Source organism: Lynx rufus, unplaced genomic scaffold (assembly GCF_022079265.1).
Source record: "Lynx rufus isolate CCGP_SWC_20201006 ecotype Redwood Valley unplaced genomic scaffold, mLynRuf1.p SCAF_4, whole genome shotgun sequence".
NCBI classification, from domain to species: domain Eukaryota; kingdom Metazoa; phylum Chordata; class Mammalia; order Carnivora; family Felidae; genus Lynx; species Lynx rufus.
In genome coordinates, this window is record NW_025814856.1 from 87,303,384 (window position 1) to 87,330,846 (window position 27,463).

General features: G+C 38.1%; 1 protein-coding gene across 6 annotated transcripts in view; it reads right to left on the minus strand.

Moving 5' to 3' along the window:
• Positions 1 to 27,463, minus strand: part of CACNA2D1 (calcium voltage-gated channel auxiliary subunit alpha2delta 1) — a 494,284-nt gene that overhangs the window by 397,550 nt on the left and 69,271 nt on the right. For all 6 annotated transcript variants that reach the window (XM_047096155.1, XM_047096153.1, XM_047096154.1 and 3 more), the window contains exon 2: positions 6,770 to 6,851. In XM_047096155.1, the coding sequence (XP_046952111.1) occupies positions 6,770 to 6,851 (82 nt within the window). The remainder of the gene's footprint in view (positions 1 to 6,769; positions 6,852 to 27,463) is intronic.

The window sequence follows — 27,463 nt, forward strand, 5'->3', positions numbered from 1 at the left end:
CTCTCTCTCAAAATAAATAAACATTAAAAAAAAAGAATATTCAGAATTTTTTTAAAAAAAGAGTATTCAGAATTAAAACAAGAAAAGTGTTAAGATACATATAATAAGCCACCTACTTGGGTTTTTTGTTTGCTAATTCCAGAGATAACATTAACCTAGCCTCTTTCACTTTGCATATCTGGAGCCACATATGAACTGTGTGTGCGTTTTGAGTAACAAATTCATAAGCAATTAAAAGTACAAGAGATCATACTAGATTCTATTAAAACTAAATTAAAAAATAATTAACCATAGGCTGAGTGAGCTGCTTGCTTAATGCCCCTAACCCCAAATGACCCAAATTCGTTTTACTGCCAACAAAATAATTTTTAAAAGCAGCACAGTTTAATTTGCTCTTAACCATTATACTTAACAAATGGCTTTTCTAAAGCAAAACTGCTACCTATCAATGCTGATAGACAACTTTACAAATTTATATTAACACAAAGAATTCCATATGTTGATTCTTGCCTCAAATTTTTCAGTCCTCCTAGAGCTGTTTTCCAACCCGAGAGCTCCTGACAATTTTACCAGATGACTCTTTGTTGCGAGATGGTGTCCTGTGCATTGTGGGATGTATAGCAGCATCCTTGGCCTCTTGACTCTAGATGCCAGGAGCTCCCCACTCCTCCGGTTGTGACCATCACAAATGTTTCCAAGCACTGACAAATGTCTCCTGCCCCTGGCTGAGAACAACGGCTCTAGACATAAAGGCATGAAATGTCTTCAGGAAAAGTAAATAATGAGGAGCTGTATGCTGTACCCTGAGAGTGTGCAGTGACGGTCTTTTATGCCATTCATCTTCGTGCTAGAGAAGCTGCCGCGTGGCTACATCACGTAGGGGTTCTTAGCCTCCATCTTCATTGTGCTGCTCACGGACAAGAAGAGAGCACAGGAGGCATTCTATCATTCCCTCTGTAATCAGTATTACCCAACCATTAGGTTGCTCTTTGGAAAAACAACAAATAATCATATATCCCTTAAATACTAGTACAACGTAAGCAGGTGTTAAGTACTGATTGATAATGGAACGGATTAGTAAAAGAAAAAAAAAACCCTTTTATGAGTCTTTTACTATTCATGTTTGTGAACCCATAGTACTTCATTTAAAAACCAGTTAATAAAATCTTGAAAGTCACCATCACATTAGAAATGCCCTGGAGTTTATTCCATACCTTTAAAAACGAATGTAATTAACCACTGCTCAAAAAATTAGCGTCTTAATTTAAAACCTCCAGTGGATGGGTGCAGGGAACCCATACTCTCTACTGATAGTACTCTCTGCAGTCAAAATAGACTTCTGGCTACTTAGAGAGAGAAAAAAAAAAGTGGGTTTTTCCCCTAAAATAACTGCAATCTCAAGTTGCCTACGTAATTATGGTAATTGATTTAGTTACAACATTTCCTCATTGAGAGAATAAGGCAAAGCTAAATAAAACCAGTAATTCTGGGTTTGCTTGTTTTTTATCTCTTTCAAAATATAGTCTTCACAATTGCTTCTTAATATCAATATCCAATAAGGTTATATTTGAAAATTAATTGTATTACTCTTATAAAACAGTAATTATGCTACATTTGTAAAGTAAAATGAAGGCGACATTTTAAAACATAAAGCTACATTTTAACATGACATAAGCATTTAACATTTTCGTAGCATCTGTGATGACTTTCCCGTTTCATTTCCTATTTCCTTTTTCCCCTATAACATTTCTGCAAGGAAGAGAGAGTGTTAAGATCTATCTCGCTTGACAAGCAGGTAACAGGAAATCTAGTACCACTCAGCTACTTAGCAGCTCTCCCCAGAGTAGAAAAGAAAACCCCAGCCCTTGCTGTTGCCTCAGCATCTTGCTGATTCCTCGTCAGAATCACCCATGATTAATTATGTTCTTCTCTAGAGTATCTTCTTTTGTAAATAAATTAATATATGAAGCTCTCCACCACCTAGAAAATGAATATTCTATTTACGTAAGTGACGTGACCACAATGTCAAAGTAAAAGCATCAGTCTATTAATACCATGAGTTACTAATGAAATTATTCACTTAAAACATTTATGTAAATACTAACTTAATTAAGAGTACTGAATGCTCAATATTTAGACACATTTCATAGTCACATCTTTGAAAGCATATTGAAATATGTACGCATTGATTTTAATACAATCTTAACTTATGAAATCACAATAGTGAATCAAAAGCCAGAAAATTCTATGATGATACCAATGCAGAATGATTTTACCTCCAAAATTACAATTCCGGGGGAGGGGGGGATTCACCAATTTTCTTAAAAACATTTGCATATTCTAACCTAACATGTTAGAAATGCAGACAGAATCTGCATGTAAGAAGAAAGCCTTAAACCAAGGTGACACACATTGTGTCAACTCTCTTACAAAGCTAAAGGGATAGAATAATGTCTGTTAACAAAAAGACTGGATTCCCAGAGCATCCTGCATTGTCAGAAAATACAACACAACATTAGAACTGAAACAGAAGGTAAGTGTCAGATATTGCGGGTGAAGATTTCAAAATGTGTACGTTGTTAACACTGTAGGAATCACCCCTGCACCGGAAATAAATACAAGAGGAGTCTGGGAAGCTTACAAATCATCCAAAAAAGCCATAAGAAAGGCTTCATATTATATGTAGGATGGGAAAGGCACAGAAAAGGAAATGTAGCAGAGGCCTCTTGCGATGTCCAGAAAGCTACAAATGTCTCTGCCTCTGGCCACGGGGATACAGAGGGAGTTAGGCCTTTACTGTCCCTGGGCGCCAGGGTTGAGGCACTTAAGTCCCCTCAGGCACAGAATTCCAGGAGTTACTCACTCACTCTGCGGATGGTGCAAGTTTCCAACTCTCCAGAGTGCCTCCTTCAATTCCGCACCCCCTGAAGATCACACGCCTCGCCTCAGTCTAAGTTCAGCTGGTGCCCCGGCCCCATCCGACCCTCACCAGGAAAAGAGACCTATTTGGAATGACCTATTTGAAAAAACTCCACCTCTCTCAAAACATCGTCTTCACACCAGCTTCCTAATATCAAATATGTTCTGCTTAGAAGCGAAGGAGTTACTACAGACTTAAACAAACGTAAATGAGAACCATCAGTCCAATTTTTTTAATGAACAGGAGGCCCCAAGGAAGTCTTGGATTCCTAAAGGAAAAGGGGGAGGTGGAAAAAAAAAATCGTCCAAAAGGACAACAAAACTCGCAGATGGTTGTGATTTGCTTACATTATTGTGATTTGCTTTCCACACAGCAGGGTCGGTCAGGGGACCAACTGAGGATCTCAGACCTATTTGCAGACTTCTGTTTTCTTTTTTTCTTTTTTTCACTTTTTTAAAGAGCTGGGGAGGGGCAGAGAGAGGGAGCAAGAGAGAAAATCCCACAAAAGCTCCACACTGCCAGTGCAGAGCCCCATGCGGGACTCAAACCCACGAACCACAAGATCATGACCTGAGCTGAAATCCTGAGTCAGACACGTTACCAACTGTGTTCTTTTAAAACAACTTTTTGCAGACTTAAAAGTGTCTTTCATTGAAAAACAAACAGTAGTTTGTTTTTATCGATTCATCTTTAAAAAACTTCCTCACAAAGCAAATTATCATTCTTACAGAACCCATTAATTCAGAATATCTGATAATTTAGGTACTGGTTGAAATTTAAGTATATTTGTACATGAAGTATTTTATCAACATATTAAGTGAGAAAATAGTTGCTCAAGAATGTTTTACAAACTTAAAAACTTTGTTTCCAAGAATACTAAGACCACCTTAATTTTTTTAATGTTATCTATTAGTTAATATTAGTTAATCAGCCTCTCTCTACTTGTCAGCTACAGGAATTCATAGGTCTATGTGTGTATGTTTAAAAGTCATAAAATGGGACTGCTCAAAGATTTCAAAGAAGACACAAACAAAAACAAACAAAACATCCTTTGTTCATGGATCGGAATAATTAATATACTTCAAACAGCTATACTACCCAAAGTCATAATCCCCATCAAAATACAAAAGGCATTTTTCAAAACATAGAAGAAGAAATCCTAAAATCTGCATATGGCTTGTTAAAAACAGAAGATAATATTATATTATAGGTGTATGTAAGGTGATAAATAACATTACAATCGTACTGCAATATATAAATGTATCAAAGTAACACAATGTACATCTTCCATTAACACAATGTATTAATCATTATCAATCTTCCTGGGCTAGTATTTAATGATGCCATAAAGCAATTTTTATAAAATTAGAAAGTTGCCTTCTTTTAGCTATGTTGCCTCGTCGTAACTGCTTCTGAACCTTCAGGTAACAAGCTAGTTCTGTCCTGTGATGCCAGGAAAAACAGATCCATTAAATAATTAGGGAAGAATCACCATTTCCACAATATTAAATATCAACCTAGGAACCTGCTAAATTCCTCTATTCAACTTTTGATCCTCACCGTGCATCCAATACCCCCAAACTCAGCATAAAGTTCACTCTCGGGGCACCTGGGTGGCTCAGCAGGTTAAGCGTCTGACTTTGGCACAGGTCATGATCTCGCGGTATGTGACTTTGAGCCCCGCGTTGGGCTCTGTGCTGGCAACTCAGAGCCTGGAGCCTGCTTTGGAATCTGTATCTCCCTCTCGCTCTCTGTCCCTCCCTTGCGCGTGCACTCTCTCACTCTCAAAAATAAATATACGTTGAAAAAAGAATAATAAAGTTCACTCTCAAGTCTGGTGTCCTTCAACTCCTCTGAGCTTTAAGTTCCCATGGCCAAAAAGAAATGCAACCCTTTAGCCCCCATCAAGGACCTTTTCTTTCTAGGCAAAAGAATAGGGGCATATGGAATCATTTATCTATGCAAAATAACACTCTTTATGAGCCCCAATACTTAATTTTTTTCCAATAATAGATTCTGCATTCTCTCTCTCTCCCATCCCTTGTTATAATATATAATTATTTGTAATTTTTTTCTGTCACATAGTTAGGTATATGTCTCATAAGCAAAACACTGTGGGGATTTTCTTTCCTCCTGTCCGTTCTATTTTTTTATCCAAATTCAGACTAGGCCATTTATTCATTCATCAATATTTGCAGTATTCTTAGTAACCTGTGCTTGATAAAGCATAATGGAAATCAGGTAAGTTGTTTTTGGTTTTTGTTTGTTTTTTTTAATGATTCATTGCAAAAGGCAGATTCGGCAAAAGGGTTTACATCTTAACACCAAAAGTAAAAGTGAGGTCAGCCAAGAAAGTGGTTTCTGAGGCTAGAGAAACCCTGGAGTGAAGGACAGCTCCTGAGAGCAGTTTATTCTTAATCTCAAACTGCCAATAAAGAGAGTCATAGAACTTCTAACCAGAATCTGTCAAGTCTCATTTCTTTTTTCTCATTCCACAAACTGTCACTTTCATAGAGGCTCGCCTTATTATCCGACACAATTTCATTTTTTTAACACATCGTCCAATAAGGAATCATTGCAGACCCCAAGCATCACCTTCCAGTAAGTAGCTTTCTGGAACCTTTGCGCCCACAAAATGGAAATTTCTGAGTAGTACAGTGTCAGTCCTCTGAAGAGAGGAACTGCATTTCTGTCAATCATTGGCACCTGAACAGTGCCTGGGACGTACTATGTGCGTAACAAGTGTTGATGAGAATTAAATTTAATCATTGTTATTCACAAGGAAACACTTTTCATTTCCAAATGTATTCCCTATCTCCTCTCACAGATATTTGTTTCTTAAGATACTTTTGCATGTTGAAACTTCCAACTGGTTTATAAAGAGATTCTAGAATAACTTTTTAAAGTATTTGTTAGTAGGTTTCTTTATGAAATTCAAACAATATATAAGGTAACCATATATTCTAGTTTCTGCCTGGGAGGAATATTCACATATAAATATTCTTATCACAAATATTCATATATCATACATATATTTGCTTTTATATCTCACCCCACCAACTCCTCACATTTTTGGAAAACAAAAGGTCTCACTGTAACACTAAGAACACAAGATAAAAGTACTTTCAAATTATTACATTACTTACACTAGTATCAAAGTAGTGAGACTGTAAAGAAATGACATTTAATTTTTTTTAATCTCATGGAAATTACATGTAAATGCTCTTTTCCAAGGAAAATAATCTATATAAGATGCTATACAAATATTTATACGCTGCTATCATTTCCAAGAATCATTTTAGAGTGACTTTCATAGCCATTTCATAAATCAGAAGAAGAAAACATATTTTATAGTGTCTCCTTCTCTTACACAAAAATCTTTATTACCCATCTCAATGACTCACTCTAGTCTCCAGACATGGCTATAAACACTTTCCAGCCATTTTTAAAAATACTATCTACCCTCAAAAAAAGAACATGTGTTCCCACTGAGGATATTCAAAAGAATCCATCAAGGACTTAAAGTCACCACGGTGTGAGATTCTAAAATATACCCTGAAGAACAGGCATATGAAACCCCACTATGAGTTTTAGGGGAGTCTGCACATCACATGAACTCATCTAAGGTAAGGTTGTGTGTAAAGTGTAAAGCATGGTGAGAACGCGACATTAATTGCCGGGAATGACATTCTTTGCTCACAATAACTAGCAGGTACCAAGGGTCCTTCTCAGAATCTCACTACCCGATGCACATGAAAAATCACATCCTATTCATAATATAGAAACGCAGTTTCCTAGAAGATAAGAGCTGCATTCAAAGATTCACAAATGTCTTGCAGTTGTACTCACATCAACAAGCTGATTGACTCCACTTGCTGTTTTTGCCAGTGTGACAAGGTCTTCTTGCATCTTATCCACCCATGACTTGATACTGCAGAAACCAGAAGAGAATGTTCCATCAGAACTCTGGGAAAGCCAAGTCACACGCATTCGATATTCGTGCTGTACATAATTCATTAAAGCGCCTCGAAATCTCTCCCTCCCCCCAAGTTCCTACTATGTCCACCCTCCCAACCCATTCTCAAATTACAAAACCAATGAACCTTTAGGGTCCACTTCTTAGGATGGTGATACCCCACAAAACATAAAAGAGCAAATGACACAGATGTCTTGTTCAACATAAGGGTATTTCCTTAATTTTTATGAAAATTATATTAATAGTTACTAAATAGATTATTCTAAACATGGAACACCTGGGTGGCTCAGAAGGTTAAGCACCCAAATCTTGACTTTGGCTCAGGTCATGATCTCATAGTCATGAGATCAAGCCCCATGTAGCTTGGGATTTATTTACTTATTTATTTTCTTTCTTTTCTTTTCTCTTTTTTCTTTTCTTTTCTTTTCTTTCTGTCTTTTTCTTTCTTTCTCTCTTTCTCTCTTGGGTTTTCTTTCTTTCTTTCTTTCTTTCTTTCTTTCTTTCTTTCTTTTTTTCTCTTTCTCTGTCTCTTTCTCTCTCTCTCTTTCTTTATCTCTCTCTCTCTCCCCCACCATTCCCACTCTCCCCCTTTCAATATAAATAAATGCACATTAAAAAAAAATTAACTAGGGGTGCCTCGGTGGCTCAGTCAATTAAGACTCTGACTTCAGCTCAGGTCATGATCTCACTCACAACTTGTGAGTTCGAGCCCCACATCAGGTTCTGTGCTAACAGCTCAGAGCTTGGAGCCTGCTTCAGATTCTGAGTCTCCCTCTTTCTGCTCCTCCCCTGTTCGTGCTCTCTTGCCCCTTCAAAACTAAATAAACATTAAAAAATATTTCTTTTTACTTTAACTAAACTTCATCCTTTAGGTTGTAAGTCTTCTTAATATAATACTAAGGAGGTGTTACAGGTAGAATATTTGAAAAAAAAGTAAGAAAATATAAATTCTTTTAAATTTTTCATAATTCTATTAGACAGTGGATAACCACTGTTAATATTTTGATATACTCTCTTCTCGTCTTTTAAAATTCTTTCACATAGTTGAAAGCCTATTATGTAAAATTTGTATCTCTTGGTTTGCTTAGGTCATACAACAAATACTCCCTCATGCCATTATAAATATTTTATAAACATTGTATGTTAATGGCCACTTAATATTCCATTATCTCTACCTGCCATAATATATTTGACCATCCTTTTTGGTTAAAATATAGAGTATCATCAGTTTTAACCACTGTAAATTACACAGCAGCAAATACCTTACTGAGTAAAGTTTAAAACGATTTCATTTCCTAAGCCAGACTTTTAAATTTGGAATTCCTGGATCAAGCCTTAAGTTTTAAAGAAACATGTTGAGCATTAAAATTATGACGGGAAGATTTCAGTTCAAATGCTTTTCATGTATATACTTCAGATTAATGAAATGGAGACCTTAAAATACAAGTTATGGACATCAGGACATTTTAGAAAAGCTTAAATCAATGGTCTTATTTCTTCCTGGCATTAGAGACATTACCAAATAGCACACAATGTTCCCCCTTCAAATCAATATAATTTAATCTGTAATCCCTTCATATATTTCATTTATTCATCCTTATTTATAAAAAGACATAAAATGTATATTCTTTTCTGCCCATGCAAATATAAGAAAACACTAGTAAGAATGATAAGAAATGATATATTTGAATTTGAACTTCTGTCTACATATATATGACATCTGTATTTATATTTTCCTTACATATCCTACTTCTTCAAATTTGATTAGTATCTTTAAGAGACCATATCCAAGAGTGGTTTAGAAAAGTGCTGTTTTGAAAATTAACTATGTGGGCGCCTGGGTGGCTCAGTAAGTTAAGCGTCTGACTCTTGAGTTCATTCAGCTTAAGTCAAGATCTCACGGTTTGTGAGTTCAAGCTCCATGTCAGGCTGTGCTGACAGCAGGAGCCTGCTTGGGATTCTCTCTCTCTGCTCCTCCCGGGCTCATGCTCGCTCACGTTCTATCTCTCTCAAAATAAATAAAAAAGCATTAAAAAAAATTAACCGTGTATTTCATAAGTGTTCAATTATGAGATTTAACCATATTTGTCTTTCTTTTCCTTGAATAGATAAGAATTCCAATAGAACTACAATGTTACCAACTTTTTGTCAGATAAATTTAAATATAACAGAATAAAAAATTAAATGTGGGGGAAGAAAGCATAATGCAATAAAGGGATCTAAATGAGGTATAGAAGAACATATAAAAAAAAAAAAAGCTGATAGGGCCGCCTTGAAGGCTCAGTTGAGCATCCAACTCTCAATTGGTCAACCTGAAAGGTCAGGTCGTGATCCCACGGTCGTGGGATCAAGCCCCGTACTGGGGCTCTGCACTGAGTGTGGAACTTGAGTTTTGCTCTCTCTCCCTCTCTCTCTCTCCCCAGCTAGAGTGGGCTCTCTTTCTCTCTCAAAAAGTACATACACACACACATACATACATACATAAGCTGATAAGCTAAAGGGGAAGAAGGAAAACAGAAAGTCACCAAAAAAAGGAAGAAATGCCTTAAAGAAAAACACAGAGAATTGACTTACATGTGAGGCAAACTAATTAATACATAAAAGCTGAGGGTACTTGCACACAAATGAAAATAAGGAAGAATATCTACTGAACCATGCTATACAAATATGATTTTCAAAGGTAAATAAATATCAAGAAACAAAAAATAAATACCTGGGAGGAGGTTATAGAAAGAAAGCTATAGAATCGTTAAAATGAAGGCTACAAACCACATTATTCTAATGCTATGCTTTCTGCTGTTTATAAACTGGTGCATATTGTAGGGGCCAAAGGCAGGCCACCATGATGGACCCAAGATGCGCCACTTTAGCATGAAAATTATTTTAAATTAAAAGCAATCAAATTCCAGTAGATTTAGGAAAAGCTCTTTAGCCCCTCAACTGTCTGCTTGTATATGGAAGACAGCTATGTATAGAGATTCTTCCTTACCTAAGAAACATATCTACATAATAGGGAACCTCTGTTTTTGAATAATCTCCTTTTACCTTCTTGCTAATGGTCTTTCTCCCCTTTGTAACCTCAGACTCCATTCCTCCCCTTAGCTTCATACAAGCGTCATGTTGCTTCAATGTCTTTGAAATTTCCGTGTCTGTGTGGATTCCCCACAGGTATGCTATTAAATTTGATTTTCTTCTATTAATGTGTCTCATGTCAAGGTGATTCTTAATTCAGCCAGAAAGAGCTTCAATGGCAGAGTGAATTCTTCCTCATATTCATATTCTTATTACTATTATTAGATAAATAACTGTATTAGATACTGTTTATTAGATATGTACCATTATTAGATAAATAAATTGTGCTCCATTTCTACACTAAGAATAATAAATTACAGTAGGGAATGGGTAGGCGCAAAGACCACTGACACCATTTTCTAATTCACATCATACTATTTCAATTCTCCAAACAGTTACTCAACAAGTCCTAAAACCCCAAGTAAATAAGTCACCTCTTCCCAAGGCACCTGGGTGGCCCAGTTGGTTAAGCATCTGTCTTAGGCTCAGGTCAGGATCTCACAGTTCGTAGGTTCGAGCCCTGTGTTGGGCTCTGTGCTGGCAGCTCAGAGCCTAGAACCTGCCTCAAATTGTTAGTCTCTCTCTCTGTCTACCCCTCCCTGCTCACGTTATGTCTCTATTGCTCAAATATAAAATAAACATTATAAATCAATCAATCAATCATCTTTTCCCAAATGTAATTCTCAACATTGACAAATAGAAGTATTATATATCCCCGGGGCTACTGGGTGGCCCAGTAGGTCGAGCGACCGACTTCGGCTCAGGTCATGATCTCACAGTTTATGAGTTCGAGCCCCTCGTCGGGCTCTGTGCTGACAGCTCAGAGCCTGGAGCCTGCTTCTGATTCTGTGTCTCCCTCTCTCTCTGCCCCTCCCCCACTCATGCTCTGTCTCTGTCTCAGAAATAAACATTAAAAAAAAAAGAATTGTTATATATCCATTTCGCTAGGGAACTGAGAGACAAAGACGATATATGTGAAAAAACAAAAACAGAAACAAAAAACCCACAACTCACGCCTGAATTCTGATTTATGCTAAAGTGATCCAAAACGTGCATTCTAACTTGACACTTGAGTGTACTGTCACTGCCAGTGTTCATTGAGATTAACCTGTTTTGGCTGAAAGTAATCGAGGACCTATCCACTCTTCTCACCCCCAATGACAAGCTGTCAAGAACACTTTATAGGAGCAAGGATTATTTTTCATAGATATGAGGTGCTACCTGGTTTTTCTAAAATTCATGAGTACTATGCCTTTCCAACCTGGAATTAGAAGATTATAATGACCAAGAAATAAGCAAAGATCCCATTCATCAAAAAAGGGAAAAATTACACAAGGCAAAACTCATAGCTGCAGATTCTTTCTTGGACTTTCTCTTTCTCAGTAAATTGTCAAGCACATACGTACAGTCATTAAGCTCTATTTTACTACCGCCAGAAGGTACCATGAAATTTGAGATTTAGAGAGGATATAGCCTTTTCATGTAATAAGAAATGAATACAGCAGTCCACAAGGAAGAATTCATTGTTTGCTCTTTGTTAATCCATTCAACAAGAACTCAAGTCTGCTGGAGATATCAAAAACTGCAGATGCAGAAATGACAAATATATGCCTTATAATCCAAGCTCAATCCTATGACCTGTGCCAAAATCAAGAGTTGGATGCTCAACTGACTAAGCAGCCCAGGCACCCCTACCCTTCTAAGTTGTTAACTTAGATAAAACTTAGACAATAGAAGGCATGTTAACAAAAGACAGGTTTAGAAGGGGAAAGCACACATATTTATTTAATACACGTTTTACATGACACAGGAACCTTCATAAGGAAATGAAGACTCAAAGAAAGGGTTAAACCTGAGTGTGCTTCTGCTAAGTCTGATAAAAACTAGAAAGTCATGGAAAGATATAATAGAGCAAAGAGTATGAACAAAGTGTAGTAAACTAGGGGGAACTTAACAAAGACGATGCATTCACATTCTTTTCTCTGTCCCTTGTCTTCAGAAATAAAGGATGCTCCTTTCCTCTGGGGTTAGGGAAGGCAATTTTCATAGGAAGGGAAGGTCAGGAAGTCCTTGCATGTGACATTTCTCAAACTCCTTCAGCTTAAAATATTCCGTATCATATTTGGGGGTAGTGTGTCCTGAATTCTAGCAGCGGGATACATTTCAGGACCAAGAGATAATCACTTAAAGTTTATCAAGTAGTAATGCCGGGAGATGGATGGAGAAGACTTTCTGGAGTAACAGCTACTTGAAGTGAGATTTGAAAGATGAGTGGAATTTGACAAAATTGAGAAAGCACGTAAATAAGAATGAAGGCAGAAGGAATATAAAAGATGGCCTAAGTCGTCTGAATAGCTGGCTGGTTCGACAAATGACACAGAATGGGAGCAGGCATGGCAGGGACAAAATTGAGGCAGATAGATGGTCCAGACCAAGTGTCTTAAATAACATTCTGAAGCATTCAGAATGACTTCCCCAAATAATGGAGAGATGATGGAAAATGTGAAGTTAGAGAGTAACAAGAGCAATTAAGTATCTATAAACATCATGAAGTAATTTTTCAGACAGCTAAGTGGACAGTGGCTCTGAGGGAAAATGAAAAATGAGAAGGGAGGGTCTAGATAAGAAATGATGGGGATTCAAACCAGCCCAGTAGCAGTAAGAGGAGACAGAAAAATGGAGGAGAGGTCAAGTACGAGAAATTTTCTCAACAAAAATTCTGAAGTATGGACAACAGAATTTCATGTTCTACTGGATATAGACAGAGAATGGAGAAAGGATTTTAGAATGATTCATGGAGTTCTTCAATTAAACAATAATAGGACATTTTGATAGAGAAAGCACAGAAGGAACAATTTGGAGAGACACTGATGAGTTTTTATTGGTTCAATTAGATATGTTTTGGGGAGATCCATGTGGAGATACTCAGTAGGCAACTGAATGTACTAGGTTTGGAGTTGTCTGAAGTTTAATACGAATATAAAGATTTGATGTTTACGATGTATGTAAAGGACATTAGGTAAATCAACGTATGACTCTCAAAGGACAGTGTATGGAAGGAGGAAGGAAATACACAGTATTAGAACTCTGGAAAATAATGTTTAAAGAACTGGCAGAGGATGTGAGTAGTAGCAAAAGAGAAGAAAATCCAAGAACAACACTATCACAAAGCCCACAGACAGGAAAAGTCTCCAGAGAGGATGTAGGTATAGAGTCATCAAATAAGGTGGGAGAAGTCTACTCACCTTATGTGTAAGGAGAATGAGAGAAACACAAATTGAAGCCTAGTAAAGAATGAAGTACAAAGAGTTAGTACTTATCTTTGTTTTTTAACATGAGAGATTGAAGCATGCTTCCATGTGTAAGAACTGCAAGTAGAGAAGGAAACACTGAAGATTCAAGAGTGAACATGTAATTTGTTGACAGAGCAAGGTCCTTCAGAAGACTCTAGATCAGGCTTCTTCTTGTTCACCCCTTGTACTCCAAATATGAGAGTGGAGATTAAATGAATAAATAAGCATGACACAGGAGACACCCAATCCATGGCTAAAAGGGAGGATACCTCTTCCATGGAGATGGAAAGGAAAATGTAAAAGCTTTTAGGTAAATGGAAACAACCAGAACAACTTGATCAAAAAGTTGAGACATTCCACTTACTGGTCTCTATTTCCTTTGTAATAAAAGAGACAGAGTCATCTGTTCAGAGATGAGCAGTGGCTATTAAGGTAGGCTTGCAAAGAAAGCTTGGAGGTTTAAAAAAGAGCATTAGCTGGAGGGTATTTAAAGATGTGCCCTATACTGAAGGTCATCATTTTTTTTCTGGTAGTAATCAGCATAACTGTGTGACTTTCTTCACTATCTCTTGACTGAAGAGGGAAAGAGGAGAGAAAAAAGGCATTCAGATAAATATGGGGCAGGTATCAGCAGGCAGGAAAGGATAAGGAAAAGTGAATTGCAGGACCTAAACATTTCAGGATCACTACTCATTCTAAATAATGAAGACACCAAAAATCCCATTAAAGTGTTATAGTATTATATTCATAAAGAAGGTCTCTTTTCCAAATCTTTTTTCTATGAAATAAAAAATCCTATTAAACTATTTCTTGGGAGATGTGGAAATACTGCCACTGCCGAACTTCAAACCTTTCTCATTTTTTGTTAGCTTTTAGCCTAACAATCTTCTAAAAGAACATGCTTGGAGATGAAACAAAGGAAGTGGCCCGAATACACATACTCCACTTGACATCACTTAAAACAATATATGCATTTTTACAGGACAAATTCCTAAAATCACCATAAAATAAAAGGGATTGCTCACAGAAAGTTTAATAGTTCGAACGTTTTCTCTTCGGAATATATATATATATATATATACACGCTACAATCTCTGACCAATGCATATTTGATCATACAGATACAACAGAAATTAAGTAACAGGTATACTATTTCCATGAGAAAACACAATGGATTTCAAACAGGAATACACTTACTCTGCTTGGCTCGTTGGAAATGAAACTCCCTGGCTTCGAGACTCAAGTGGTAACAGAGGCTTCACTATTATGAAAGCTTTTGAGTGGGATAGGTAGTCAGGAGAGTAACAATGGATGGTGTTTGCAGCAGGAAATCATAGGAAGCTCTCAAGAACTGAAATGTAGTCAATGTACGCATGCAACAGAACATTTCCTACCCCTTCACTACCCCATTTCCCATTTTTACACTGTCCTCTTGACCCATGGTTCCTTTAACTCCCGGGACCCTATCTCCTACTCTTCCTTCGGGGGGGGGGGGGGGGGGGGGCACCTGGGTGGCTCAGTTGGTTGAGTGTCCACTTCAGCTCAGGTCACGATCTCATGGTTTGTGAGTTCGAGCCCCACACCGGCCTCACTGCTGTCAGCACAGAGCTTGCTTCAGATCCTGTCCCCTCCCTCTGTCTGCCCCTCACCCACTCATATGTGTTCTCTCTCTCTCTCTCTCAAAAAAATAAACCTTTTTTTTTTAAGTGTATTTATTTTGAGAGAGAGAGCAAGCACGAGATTGTCAGAGAGATAGCAAGGGAGAGGCATTCCCAAGCAGGCTCCACACCACCAGCACAGAGCCTGCCCCCCAAACTCAGGAACCATAAGACCATGACTTGAGCCAAAATCAAGAGTCAGATGGTTAACCAACTGAGCCACCCAGGCGCCCCTATCTACATTATAGTCTGACTCCTTTTCATCCTCTTAAGATCAAATATTGTTGGTTTCTCAACATCTGTATTTGATCCTTTCCTCCTTTCTCTGTTTTCTTGATTTATACTGCTTCAAACTCTTATGACTTTGAAGTACCTGGGTGGCTCAGTCACTCAAGCAACTAACTCTTAATTGTGGCTCTGTTCATGATCCCGGGTGATGGGAATGAGCCTGTGTCTAGATCCACACTAAGTGTGGAGCCAGCTTGATATTCTTTCCTTCTCTCTCTCTCCCTCCTTCTTTCTATTGCTCTCCCTCCCTCCCTCCTTCCCCCCTCTTCTACCCCCCCACCCCCGCTCACTCTCTCTCTCCAAAATATATGTGTTAAAAAAAAAAAAACACCTCATGACTTCAACTATCACCTCACCTATATAAGCCCAACATCTGAGCTCCAGTTATATCTTAATGATCATTTGCTAGATCATTCCAACTTGATTTCCACCAACCTTTCTCAAAATACCTTCTAAAACTGAACTGAGTATCTCTCCTCCCCATGGTACGAACCCTCGTGTATTCCTTCTCCTTGTGGGAGTTTTAATAACAATAATCTTCTTGACCCATGCCACCAATTTTTTCATCATATCCCTCCTCCAATCCTTTGTTAAATAATAGCCTTTCAGCATTTCTTCCCAGCACATAGTTGATAGCTAAATGCATTAAAACCTTATTTTAATGCCAAACTCCATGCCAAAGTGATGAACAGTCGCTCTCTCACTCAGTTATCATAAAAACTAGTTGTTTGTTTTCCAAAGATGAGAAAAGTTATAGTTGAGAAAAGTTACACAAACCAGCCTTCCAGCATCTTACTTTCTAAGACCTTTCACTTCAACCAGCCTCACGCATTTCCATGAGTGTGGTGGTCCGTTTCTGTGTTCTGCTTTGCTCTATAACCTCTACCTGAAATTAATCCTCCACCACCACTATGATGGGATAAATTCCACAAATACTCTAGTATCACCTTTCACAACCCTCCAAACTAAAAATTTTCTCCTCTGTCCACTCAGCTCCAAAAGCATTTTAATTGTACTTGGTGCTTATTCCCCTGTACACATTCAAGATTAGATGGATGCATTTTTATTCTCATTTAATCCTCAATATGTTTATTATAGTACCCTACATACAGGAGGCACACAGGCATTTATAGAACCCATAGAAAAATACGTTGAAATGAAATGTCATTGATTATGCTTTTAAAAAACACAGTTATATTTTTTTTTGTTTTTCAATATATGAAATTTATTGTCAAATTGGTTTCCATACAACACCCAGTGCTCATCCCAAAAGGTGCCCTCCTCAATACCCATCACCCACCCTCCCCTCCCTCCCACCCCCCATCAACCCTCAGTTTGTTCTCAGTTTTTAAGAGTCTCTTATGCTTTGGCTCTCTCCCACTCTAACCTCTTTTTTTTTTTTTCCTTCCCCTCCCCCATGGGTTTCTGTAAGTTTCTCAGGATCCACATAAGAGTGAAAACATATGGTATCTGTCTTTCTCTGTATGGCTTATTTCACTTAGCATAACACTCTCCAGTTCCATCCACATTGCTACAAAGGGCCATATTTTGTTCTTTCTCATTGCCATGTAGTACTCCATTGTGCATATAAACCACAATTTCTTTATCCATTCATCAGTTGATGGACATTTAGGCTCTTTCCATAATTTGGCTATTGTTGAGAGTGCTGCTATAAACATTGGGGTACAAGGGCCCCTATGCATCAGTACTCCTGTATCCCTTGGGTAAATTCCTAGCAGTGCTACTGCTGGGTCATAGGGTAGGTCTATTTTTAATTTTTTGAGGAACCTCCACACTGCTTTCCAGAGTGGCTGCACCAGTTTGCATTCCCACCAACAGTGAAAGAGGGTTCTCGTTTCTCCACATCTTCTCCAGCATCTATAGTATCCTGATTTGTTCATTTTGGCCACTCTGACTTGCATGAGGTGATATCTGAGTGTGGTTTTGATTTGTATTTCCCTGATGACGTTGAGCATCTTTTCATGTGCCTGTTGGCCATCCGGATGTCTTCTTTAGAGAAGTGTCTATTCATGTTTTCTGCCCATTTCTTCACTGGGTTATTTGTTTTTCGGGTGTGGAGTTTGGTGAGCTCTTTATAGATTTTGGATGCTACCCCTTGGTCCGATATGTCATTTGCAAATATCTTTTCCCATTCCGTTGGTTGCCTTTTAGTTTTGTTGGTTGTTTCCTTTGCTGTGCAGAAGCTTTTTATCTTCATAAGGTCCCAGTAATTCATTTTTGCTTTTAATTCCCTTGCCTTTGGGGATGTGTCGAGTAAGAGATTGCTACGGCTGAGGTCAGAGAGGTCTTTTCCTGCTTTCTCCTCTAGGGTTTTGACGGTTTCCTGTCTCATATTCAGGTCCTTTATCCATTTTGAGTTTATTTTTATGAATGGTGTGAGAAAGTGGTCTAGTTTCAACCTTCTGCATGTTGCTGTCCAGTTCTCCCAGCACCATTTGTTAAAGAGACTGTCTTTTTTCCATTGGATGTTCTTTCCTGCTTTGTCAAAGATTAGTTGGCCATACGTTTGTGGGTCTAGTTCTGGGGTTTCTATTCTATTCCATTGGTCTATGTGTCTGTTTTTAGCACGGTTATATTTATTAAAGTGCTTTGTTTACTAATTTCTTCTTCTTCTCTCCATAATCCACATCAGAAAAAAATGAACTGCAGGACCCATGTATCTAGAAAAATCACACAATTTTGAAAAAGTGGCAAATTTTCAAAATATGATTGAATATTATAAGGAGATTATTAAATCTCTAGAGTGAACATTTTATCATTCCAAATCTTTCAAGTGTATAATGAATGCCACAGACGAGAGAAAAAAAATCTTGTAATCCTTCTCCGCCCCTATAGTAACTCAGAGTCAACTAGCAGTCTATGTTTCCAACTGTTTAACGATGTCTGCAGACTCGGGCTAATTTGGAGCATTCACTGTGAAATCTCTCAATTATTTTATGGAATAATTAAGCTAATCTGTTATATCGTGTGCTTCACTTTATTGTACAGAAACAGCCAACATTTTAAAGCAAAGATACAAAAAATTCAGGTTTTCACTAAAAAAGATACTTGCCATACAATAAACACTGTTCCCTTTGAGGTCAGATTTGCCCATTAAACAGCTTTCAAAAGAGTAACGCACAGCTCGGGAAACTCTTTTTTCAAAAAAAAAAATATATATAGTAATCCATTTCATTTTGCATGCACTTGAGGAACATCAAATTCAGAACAGCACAAATTACACCCTGTTTTATCTATTGTAAAGTGTAATTCTTGAGTACAAAGAGTCAAGTCTGCATAGTTATCTATTTAATTGTTTTAAATGCTACAGAGAGAATGTACCTCTTTACTAGTTGGAACAATGGAGCTAAAGTGATAGCTGAGAAATGTTATAATGGGTCCTACCAAGAGTAACTGTCCTTCCTTGCTGTATTTGATGTGGTAAGTCCTCTAGAACAGAGAAAGAGGTGCATGAAACCCCTGCTATCAGTAAGGACAGCGTAGTAATATAGACATCTTTCTTTCCACACCCTCCTTGAATTACCCCACTAGCAATTAGCATAGAGACTAAAGCAGAAGAGGAACAGGAGACACACAGAGGAAGGTAGGGGGCTGTGAAATAAGTCTGCACCCTTTTTATTTTTATTTTTTAATGTTTATTTATTTTTGAGACAGAGAGAGACAGAGCATGAACGGGGGAGGGGCAGAGAGAGAGAGAGACACAGAACCGGAAGCAGGCTCCAGGCTCTGAGCCATCAGCCCAGAGCCCGACACGGAACGTGAGATCGTGACTTGAGCCAAAGTCGGACGCTTAACTGACTGAGCCACCCAGGCGCCCCAACCCTTTAAAACTTTTGTCCTAAGCATTCTCTGCCTATACCACTATTCTTAAGAATTAATTTTAGGGGCACCTGGGTGGCTCAGTCGGTTAAGCATCTGACTTCAGCTCAGGTCATGATCTTGCAGTTCAGGGGTTTGAATCCACGCCGGGATCTGCACTAACAGCTCCGAGCCCGGAGCCTGCTTCAGAGTCTGTGTGTGTCTCTCTCTGCCCCTGCCCCGCTTGCGTGCGCAAGCTCCCTCACTCTCTCTCTCTTTTCAAAAATAAATTTAAAAAATTAAAAATTTTTTTTCAATATATACGTATTTATTTTGGGGAAAGCGCAAGCAGGGAGGGGCAGAGACAGAAGGACAGAGGATCTGAGGTTGGCTCTGCACTGACAGACTGACACAGCAAGCTGGATGTGGGGACTGAACTCACGAACCTGCAAGATCACGACCTGAGCTGAAGTCAGACGCTCAACCAACCTAGCCACTCAGGTGCCCCATAAATAATTTTATTTTTAACCCAAGGAAATAGGAGACATAGTTATATCCTGTGGACCTGGGGAAAAATTTAAATATCACAAGATCTAACAATCCGACCATTTCAGTTATGTTGATATATATATAAAGAGCTTATTCATAAATTTGAAGTAATAAGATCATATATTTCAAAAGTGTTCTACTTGCTATAAATATCCCACCAATGCCACACTGCTTTTTGTTATGTAATAAACCACCCAGAGTGTTCCTGCAGTTGGATAAATATAACATAAGTAAGCCAAAGATGTAGATAGCTTAGACACACTATTTTGCTAAACAGGCATTTCTGATAACATAGATAACTATAGAATTAAATTTTCTTTTGGTGTAAAAAAGAGTGCTTGGTAACTACATTAAATCTAGGATTGTCTGTGAGATGGGTGTTATGCTAGGAATGTGAGTTCCTGAAATTATTCTCAATTGAAACCATTTTCAATAACACTGCTGCTCTGTTTTTAGAAAGCTGTTTAGATCTGTGAAGTGCTTAAGTATTCCGTTTTTATCTAGAGTCAATCCTGTAAGAAATGCAGGGAAGGATGCGAACATGCTAATCAAAGTGAAAAGGTAAAATACTGCAGAGTAAAAAACCAAACAAACAAACAAACAAACAAAAAACAGGCTTTATCACTAAAATCAAATTTTAGGCTGTTCATGTTCCTCTGCCTTCACTTTCTGTGGGTCTTCGGCTGCTCCTGTGTGTCTGTGTGTGTGTGTGTGTGTGTGTGTGTGTGTGTGTGTGTAATCTGTGTTACACACACACATACTCCTAATTCTCAAAAACCAAAGATTCACCATACCTCCTTTACGCACCATCTTGGATTGATCTTTGTTTTATCCAAGCATTTTTTCATTGCCTCTTTAGCTCATATATGTTTTTGCCTCAGCTCCAGCAATTTGCTTCCAGCTTCCAAGAGAATAAATGGGCAATACACTTTAGAGCGGCCATGAATGTAGTTCCATGGATTAGCTGGAAGGGGGAGGGTTCTCGTGTGAGGGTTTGCTCCCTTGAGGCCCCGGGAGCTTTGTTTGCTATCCTTCCCCATCACGGCCAGTTACAACCCGCAGTATCATCCCCTCTAGCCTGCTGCCAGTGGAGGTGCCCCACATGGCCACACAATCTGCTGCTGGGGTTTTTATAAAACAAATGAACTGAATTTCTATGTGCTCATGACAAAACCTCCTTTCATCTTACTGAAGATCTTCCCTTTCAGTGTTTATCTGTATTTTTTTAGCCATGGTAGATTGTTCCCCAAATTTATTTTGGCCTAATTCAAGCACGTGAATATTATTGAATGCCCTGATAAAAATCTCATTTCCTTTCTTCTATGAATTATTAACTGCGTGTTCATAGCATCTTTGATATTATAAAATACTGAAATGCTTATTATATTTGGATTCTGATCTAAATGGCCAATCCACTTCCCTATACAGATCAATACCTGCAGACAAGCCAATTTCGCTGCTTCACAGTTTTGTCATGTTATTCAGTCATGTTTCCTGGAGTTACCGAAGTCCCTGCAGCTCCGCAAAATTATCTTTCAAGTCTATGCTTCGGATCCTACTTCTGGGCAATCTGAGTCTTCAAACCCTCAGAAATTTTTCTTTCTGAGTTTTTAAGATATATATAGCCTGTCCTACAAAATGTCATACATTTTGGTATATGTATTATGTGACTATTATTTTTCTCCAGCAATACTCAAGTTCAGTGAATGGAGAGTCCACAGCTGATAATTCTGCATTTGGAGACTATCTGGCAGAGTTCTAAGCATACAGTAGACACTCAACAGATAGCAGATAATATCCATTGAGCGCCTACGTGTGAGGAGCTGTTCTAAATACATCCTGTAAGGGCGCCTGGGTGGCTCAGGCAGTTAAGCATCTGACTCTTGATTTTGGCCCATGTCATAATCTCACGGTTCGTGAGTTCAAGCCCCATGTCAGGCTCTGTGCTGACAGCACAAAGCCTGCTTGGGATTCTCTCTCTCTCCCTCTCTCTCTCACCCCCCACCTCTGTCCCTCCCCGTTTTCTCTCTCTCTCTCTCTCTCAAAATAAATAAATGAATTTAAATAAAAGTAAATAAATAAACATGTCATGTAAACATACTCTAATTCTTACAAAAATCTATCGAGGCAGGTATTATGTTGAGTCTTTCTTTACAGATAAGGAAACTGAGCCATAGAGAGGTTAACTTATTTGCCCAAGATCACAGAGTTAGTAAAATTAAGCAATGTGACCTAAGAAGCCAACAGAGTAAACTGTCTAATAAATGCTAATCGACAGGGTGGCCTGAAATTCAGCTTAGTTCCCCCATCATGAAACCACCCACTACGAGTCCTCAACTCTTCTCTCATCAGATTTTACAAATGTCTCATGTCTTCTATTTTACAGACTGTCAGAGTCCTGGGTTCTAAGTCTGCTTCACTGATGTAAGGAGAGAAAATGGCAAAGACAGAAGTCTTTTGTTTACATTGCAGAAGAAAAGTTATAGTTAGGAAATGAGGTTTCAAATAATTGAGAAAACCCAGATTATTTTCTTCCTTAAAAGATCTTTGTGGAAACATGCACAGGATTACTGAAATGCTACAATTTTTCCTCACATTAAGTTTTTAAGTTCTCATTCAGATTATCAAATAAACAAGCACTATTTGTTTTATGGGGGAAAAAACAAAATTCACTGCTTTCGTTAACACAGCATGGTGGTGTCAGTGTTAAGTACAAGGCCAATGACTCTCCTATTATTCACAACATGCACACAGATTTGACATCAAGTAGCAGGTTAGATGTAGAGCCAGCCCTGATGTGTTTCTAAATATAAAATATTCCAAAAGCAACATTAAATCCTTCAAATATGAATGGAAAATATGACTTTCAGCTGGCCTTCATTGTCCTCACAATGCAGGTTCAGATACACAAACAAATGCAAGAATATAAAAGCCTGGGCCCAGACTGACTCATGGGGCACTCCTTTTAAAGATAGCCCGTAGTGTAATTTGTCTGACAGCTGTTCCAGGACAGAGTTTATTTAACAATCAAAAAGCTGTCAATGCAAATGTATTAACTTGCAAATGAGAAAAACAATAACTCTCTTTCTGAAGACCCTGAGAAAGGAACACGGTAAGGGTAGCCTATCACCAGCATTTTTATTTCTTTAGCATTAAGCACGGGATTCTAGAAAATGGGAATGAAACCATCAAAATGGAAATAGTAAATATCTTTTCAGCTCAGGAACCATATTGCAATTTAATTGCTTTCAACCTTTTTGTCCCCACAGACACGTGGTTCTCTTTGACCCTCTTTGCCTGATCAACACATGCACTGCCCTCGTGCTCCCGTCTGACGATCTGAGCACACAAAGCGTGCCAAGCACAAGATTGCTTCTTGGGGAGGAATTAGAGCCAGCCCTCCTTCCTGACCCGCTCAATATAAACATAGAACTAAACTGGTTGTTTGAACCAAATTGTTGCTCTCCATTAATGCAGCGAAATGAACAATGAGAATTGTATTTAGAAATGAATTTATGCTTATCAAATGGCAAAAGTTAACAATTTTTGCACTAGGAAATAACTCCTAGCAAAGAATAGGAACAATAAGTAAAAGGTCTACATAAGTATCAGAGTAATAGAGGAAAAGAAGTGATTTCTGGTTTCTTGGTCGCAATTCGAAACATTTTTATTCGAATGAAGTTTTTCAAATTATGTAATAGTTGGTGATGTTTAAATAACAATAGTATAAAATTACGACCTTTTATGTATTGTACATGAAAAAATAAGTCTAGGGAACTAATTAGAAAAAATTATCAAGGAGAAAAAGCACCTTATGGAGCTAAAACCAATTGAAACTTTTAGGTCACTGTCAGTAAATTTTAAAAAATGCTATGAAGCATGATTCAGTTATGTACAACTACTTAGAAGACCTTTTTAAATCCCCTAAAGATATTATTTTTCTACTTGAAATGAATCCTTAATATCAGATGATTTGCTATTGGCAACAAAAAAGAGGCAATAAAACGATGAGTCTTCGGTATATTTCACTTTTCAGGAACAAATAACATGATGATTTCTGGTATTTAAATTATTTATATAAACTATGAAGTAAACACTTCAAAACACAATGGTTGATGTCCTTATAGAAAGTGTGGTTGTGTATATCTTCCACATTTGAAATAATTCTTGTGCAATTAGAAGGAAAGGCTTAAAAATGGATCTCATTCAGTCATTCAAGAAACAGTGGGAAGCATGTCACAAGCCCTAGTGAAAGGACGGTGCTTTGGTAGGATGGCACGTCCATGCAACCCGTCGTCTTTAGGAAAGACACAAGAATCACAAAGCAGCCAGTAACATGAATTAAACATCAACATTCAGAATGAATTGTTGCAGAATGCTCATTGTTTTGTTGTTGTTAACAGCCATCCTGTCACTGTTACTGGTGCTCCATTTAGAGTACATCCCAATGTGGATTTCAACAAGCATTTTTTAAATGGACCACCCCTGTATTGTAACGTGAAAAGTCTGAAGATTCCTAAAGCCAGATGTATGAATCATACGTGACTCAGCAGCCTTCCACAGGCTCGACAGCCCATACAGTCTCTCTCCAAATGTTCCCTTCTGTATAAGAGAGGCTGAATGGACTCCTCTTATTGCTGGTCAGAAAATACAAAAGGATTTGAATGTAGGCAACCCGTTAGAATTCACACTATCTGTTTAGGTCACTTGTAGTAATAAAAGGTGGGGGGGGAGGAAGCCCACTGGAGCATCTCTTGCTATCTGGCAAGCTGTCTTTCCGGCTCTCCACGGTGGATGTCCCCAAGCTCCGGATTATCTCTCCTATCTGTTGATCACATCAGGGAAATGGGAGCCTCATGGGAATTTACATCACCTTTGAACACCTTGCAACTAAATCTCTAACTGAAGTTATGTGTCCAATTAATGCAGGTCATAAACATTATTTTCTGTTCTAGAAAGCGCAGAAGAAGAAAACACCTTGGCCTTGCTGTCCAGTTTCCTATTTAATGGAAGCTGCTGGTATACATTACCCATGAAAAATGATCATGCTGATGCTCCTAAATACTTCCTAAGATAGGCATTCATCACCTTACTAACAAAACTTGTTGTCTGGGGGCAAAACTGTTAGAAAGTTCTTCTGGATACAAAGGAAATTATGTCATATCTATCTTACAAACTATTAGGCAAGCATCTAAATAAGATATAGTTTTGGGGCACCTAGGTGGCTCAGTCAGTTGGGCGTCCAACTTTGACTCAGGTCATGATCTCGTGGTCTGTGGGTTCAAGCCCCGCATCTGGCTCTGTGCTGACAGCTCGGAACCTGGAGCCTGCTTCAGATTGTGTCTCCCTCTCTCTCCTGCTCCTCCACTTGCATATCCTCCCTCTCTCTCTCTCTCTCTCTCTCTCTCTCTCAAAAATAAACATTGAAAAAATTAAATAAGATCTTGTTTTATATATATTCTATATGGTTTTTAATGGTGATTATTGATTTGTAATTTACAACTAAAATTATTAAAACTTCAGGAAAAAAATTAAAAGTATCTTCAGACATCTAATTCCTAATGCCTAGCCAAAAAAAAAAAATGGATACAACTGACTTGATTGTGGCCATATAACTGTTATTTTTATTTGCCTTCATACTTAGATGTAAACAGAATGAAAGGAGTGAATAAAAATATATGTATATAATGAGCAAAATGAGAATTTGTATCTTCTCCCTGCTATTAAAAGAAAAGCAACAAGCAGCAACTAAGGGCAAAAGAGGTAATAATGATTAATAAACACGCATGTAAGTTTAAGAGAAACATTTTTCTGACCAAGGGCTAAGTTCTAGGACCTGAGTTTGGGGTTTAGGAGTGAACTGCGTCAACCCTCCATCCAGGTTCTTTCAACTCCCTATCTACGGAGGATCCAACAGCTAATGTCCAAAAGCAAATCCGGAGCCAAGAATCAAAGAAGCAGCCCACAGGAACAATGGCTCGAAGGGGCTGGGCTAAAAGAGTGCAGAGCTCTGGGAAGAGAACAGGACTGGAGCAAGGATACAGCAAATTCCAACAAGAGAGTAAGTAACTTCAGAATTACGGATCAAAAAAGCATCCCAAGAATTTCATAAAGTGATTGAGGACCTTTATCAAAAGGACTCTTTATCAAAAGAGTCTCTGCTTTCTTGTCTACCTCTGGTTACAAAGAGAGCGTCTAAAAGCCCAAACAGGTGCAGAGAAGTAGCTATGAAGTGGTTGTAAAGACCTCTACTCTAGGAGCATCTGGGATGCTCACTCGCTTGAGCACCCAACTTTTGATTCTGGTTGAGATTATGATCCCAGGATCGTGGGATTGAGCCCCATGTCAGGTTCCATTCAGAACCCTGAGCATGAAGATTGCTTGCTTGAGATGCTCTGCCTCTCCCTCTGCCCCTCTCCCCGCTTGTGCCAGCTCAATCTCTCTCTCTCTCTCCATCTCTCTAAAAATTTAAAAAAAAAAGTTTAAAGACCTCTACTCTCTATATAATTCCTTCCTCTGAAATTCCAAAGCATGTCATGCAAAATACTACTACAATGTGAAATTAATTTGGTTTTCTTATTTCTTTAAGACAACTGAAGTTAAAGAAGTAATTTCTTAAAGTTAATGCCAGGGCTCAAATTAGAACATTATGAAAACAAGCAAATTTTCCATGGATGAATGGATGGATAAAGAAGTTGTGGTGTATATATAAAACGGAATAGTATCCAGCCATAAAAAATGAAAAAGTTCTGCTATTTGCAAAACATGGATGGATCATGAAGACATTATGCTATGTAAAATAAGCTGGACAGAGAAAGACAGATAGTGTATGTTCTCACTTATATGCAGACATTAAAAACAAGAAAAATGACAACAACAACAACAACAAAAAAAACCAAACTCACAGAAAAAGAGGTCAGGCTTGTGGGAATGAGAGGAAAAGGCTGAGGGGGAGGGGGAATTGGAGAAAGGTGGCCAAAAGGTACAAAATTCCAGTAATAAGATGACTAAGTACAAGGGATATAACATACACCATGATTAAAGCTAACACTGCTGTATGGCATCTAGATAAATTTTTAGAACAATAGATACTAAGAGTTCTCATCATAGAGAAAATTTTTCCCTCCTTTTCTTTCTTCTCTCTTTCTCGTATCTATAGGACAGGATACATATTAGCTAAACCTATTGTAGTAATCATTTCTCAATATATATAAATCAAACCATCACACAGCATGCCTTAAATATTTACGGTGATACAGGTCAATTATCTCTCAACAAAGTAAGGGGGGAAATTAGAACCGTGTTCCTGAATCTCTCAATCAGTTTGCTCCTGCCAGATTTTTCAGAAAGTCCATGGAAATCACTTTGGATAAATTCAAGTACAGGGTATATACTCTCCACCTGAAGAAAACACCTCTGTCAGGTAAAGGTATTCTAATTTCCATCCAAGGGGGGTTGTGTTCTCTAGGTTTACTCTTCTCATTTAACCCAAGGGGCAGTTTGTGAAATGAATGGGCAGACAAGAGAATTAAAGGAAGAGACTCCATGGTGCCCATCACAATATCTTTCCTTTTCATTAGAGAAATCCAGAGGAGTGAACAGAGCTGGGAAGCCCAGGGGAAATAACGTGTTCCTGATTAACCAACTAACTCTCCCTGAATTTGTAACGCAGCTACCTGGTAGCAGAGAAGATTAAATGAAAGAAAATGAAACTGAAGAAATTGAAAGAGATTCAACGGACCCAAAGGAAAAGAAAGAAATCAAGAGATGGAATGAGGAAGAGGGACACATAGAAGCTGGGAGGAGTAGGGAGGAGAATAGAAAAATAAAAGAGATCAGAAATAAATGCACATTGTAAAAACTGAATGTGAAATTTCTTTTAAAAAGA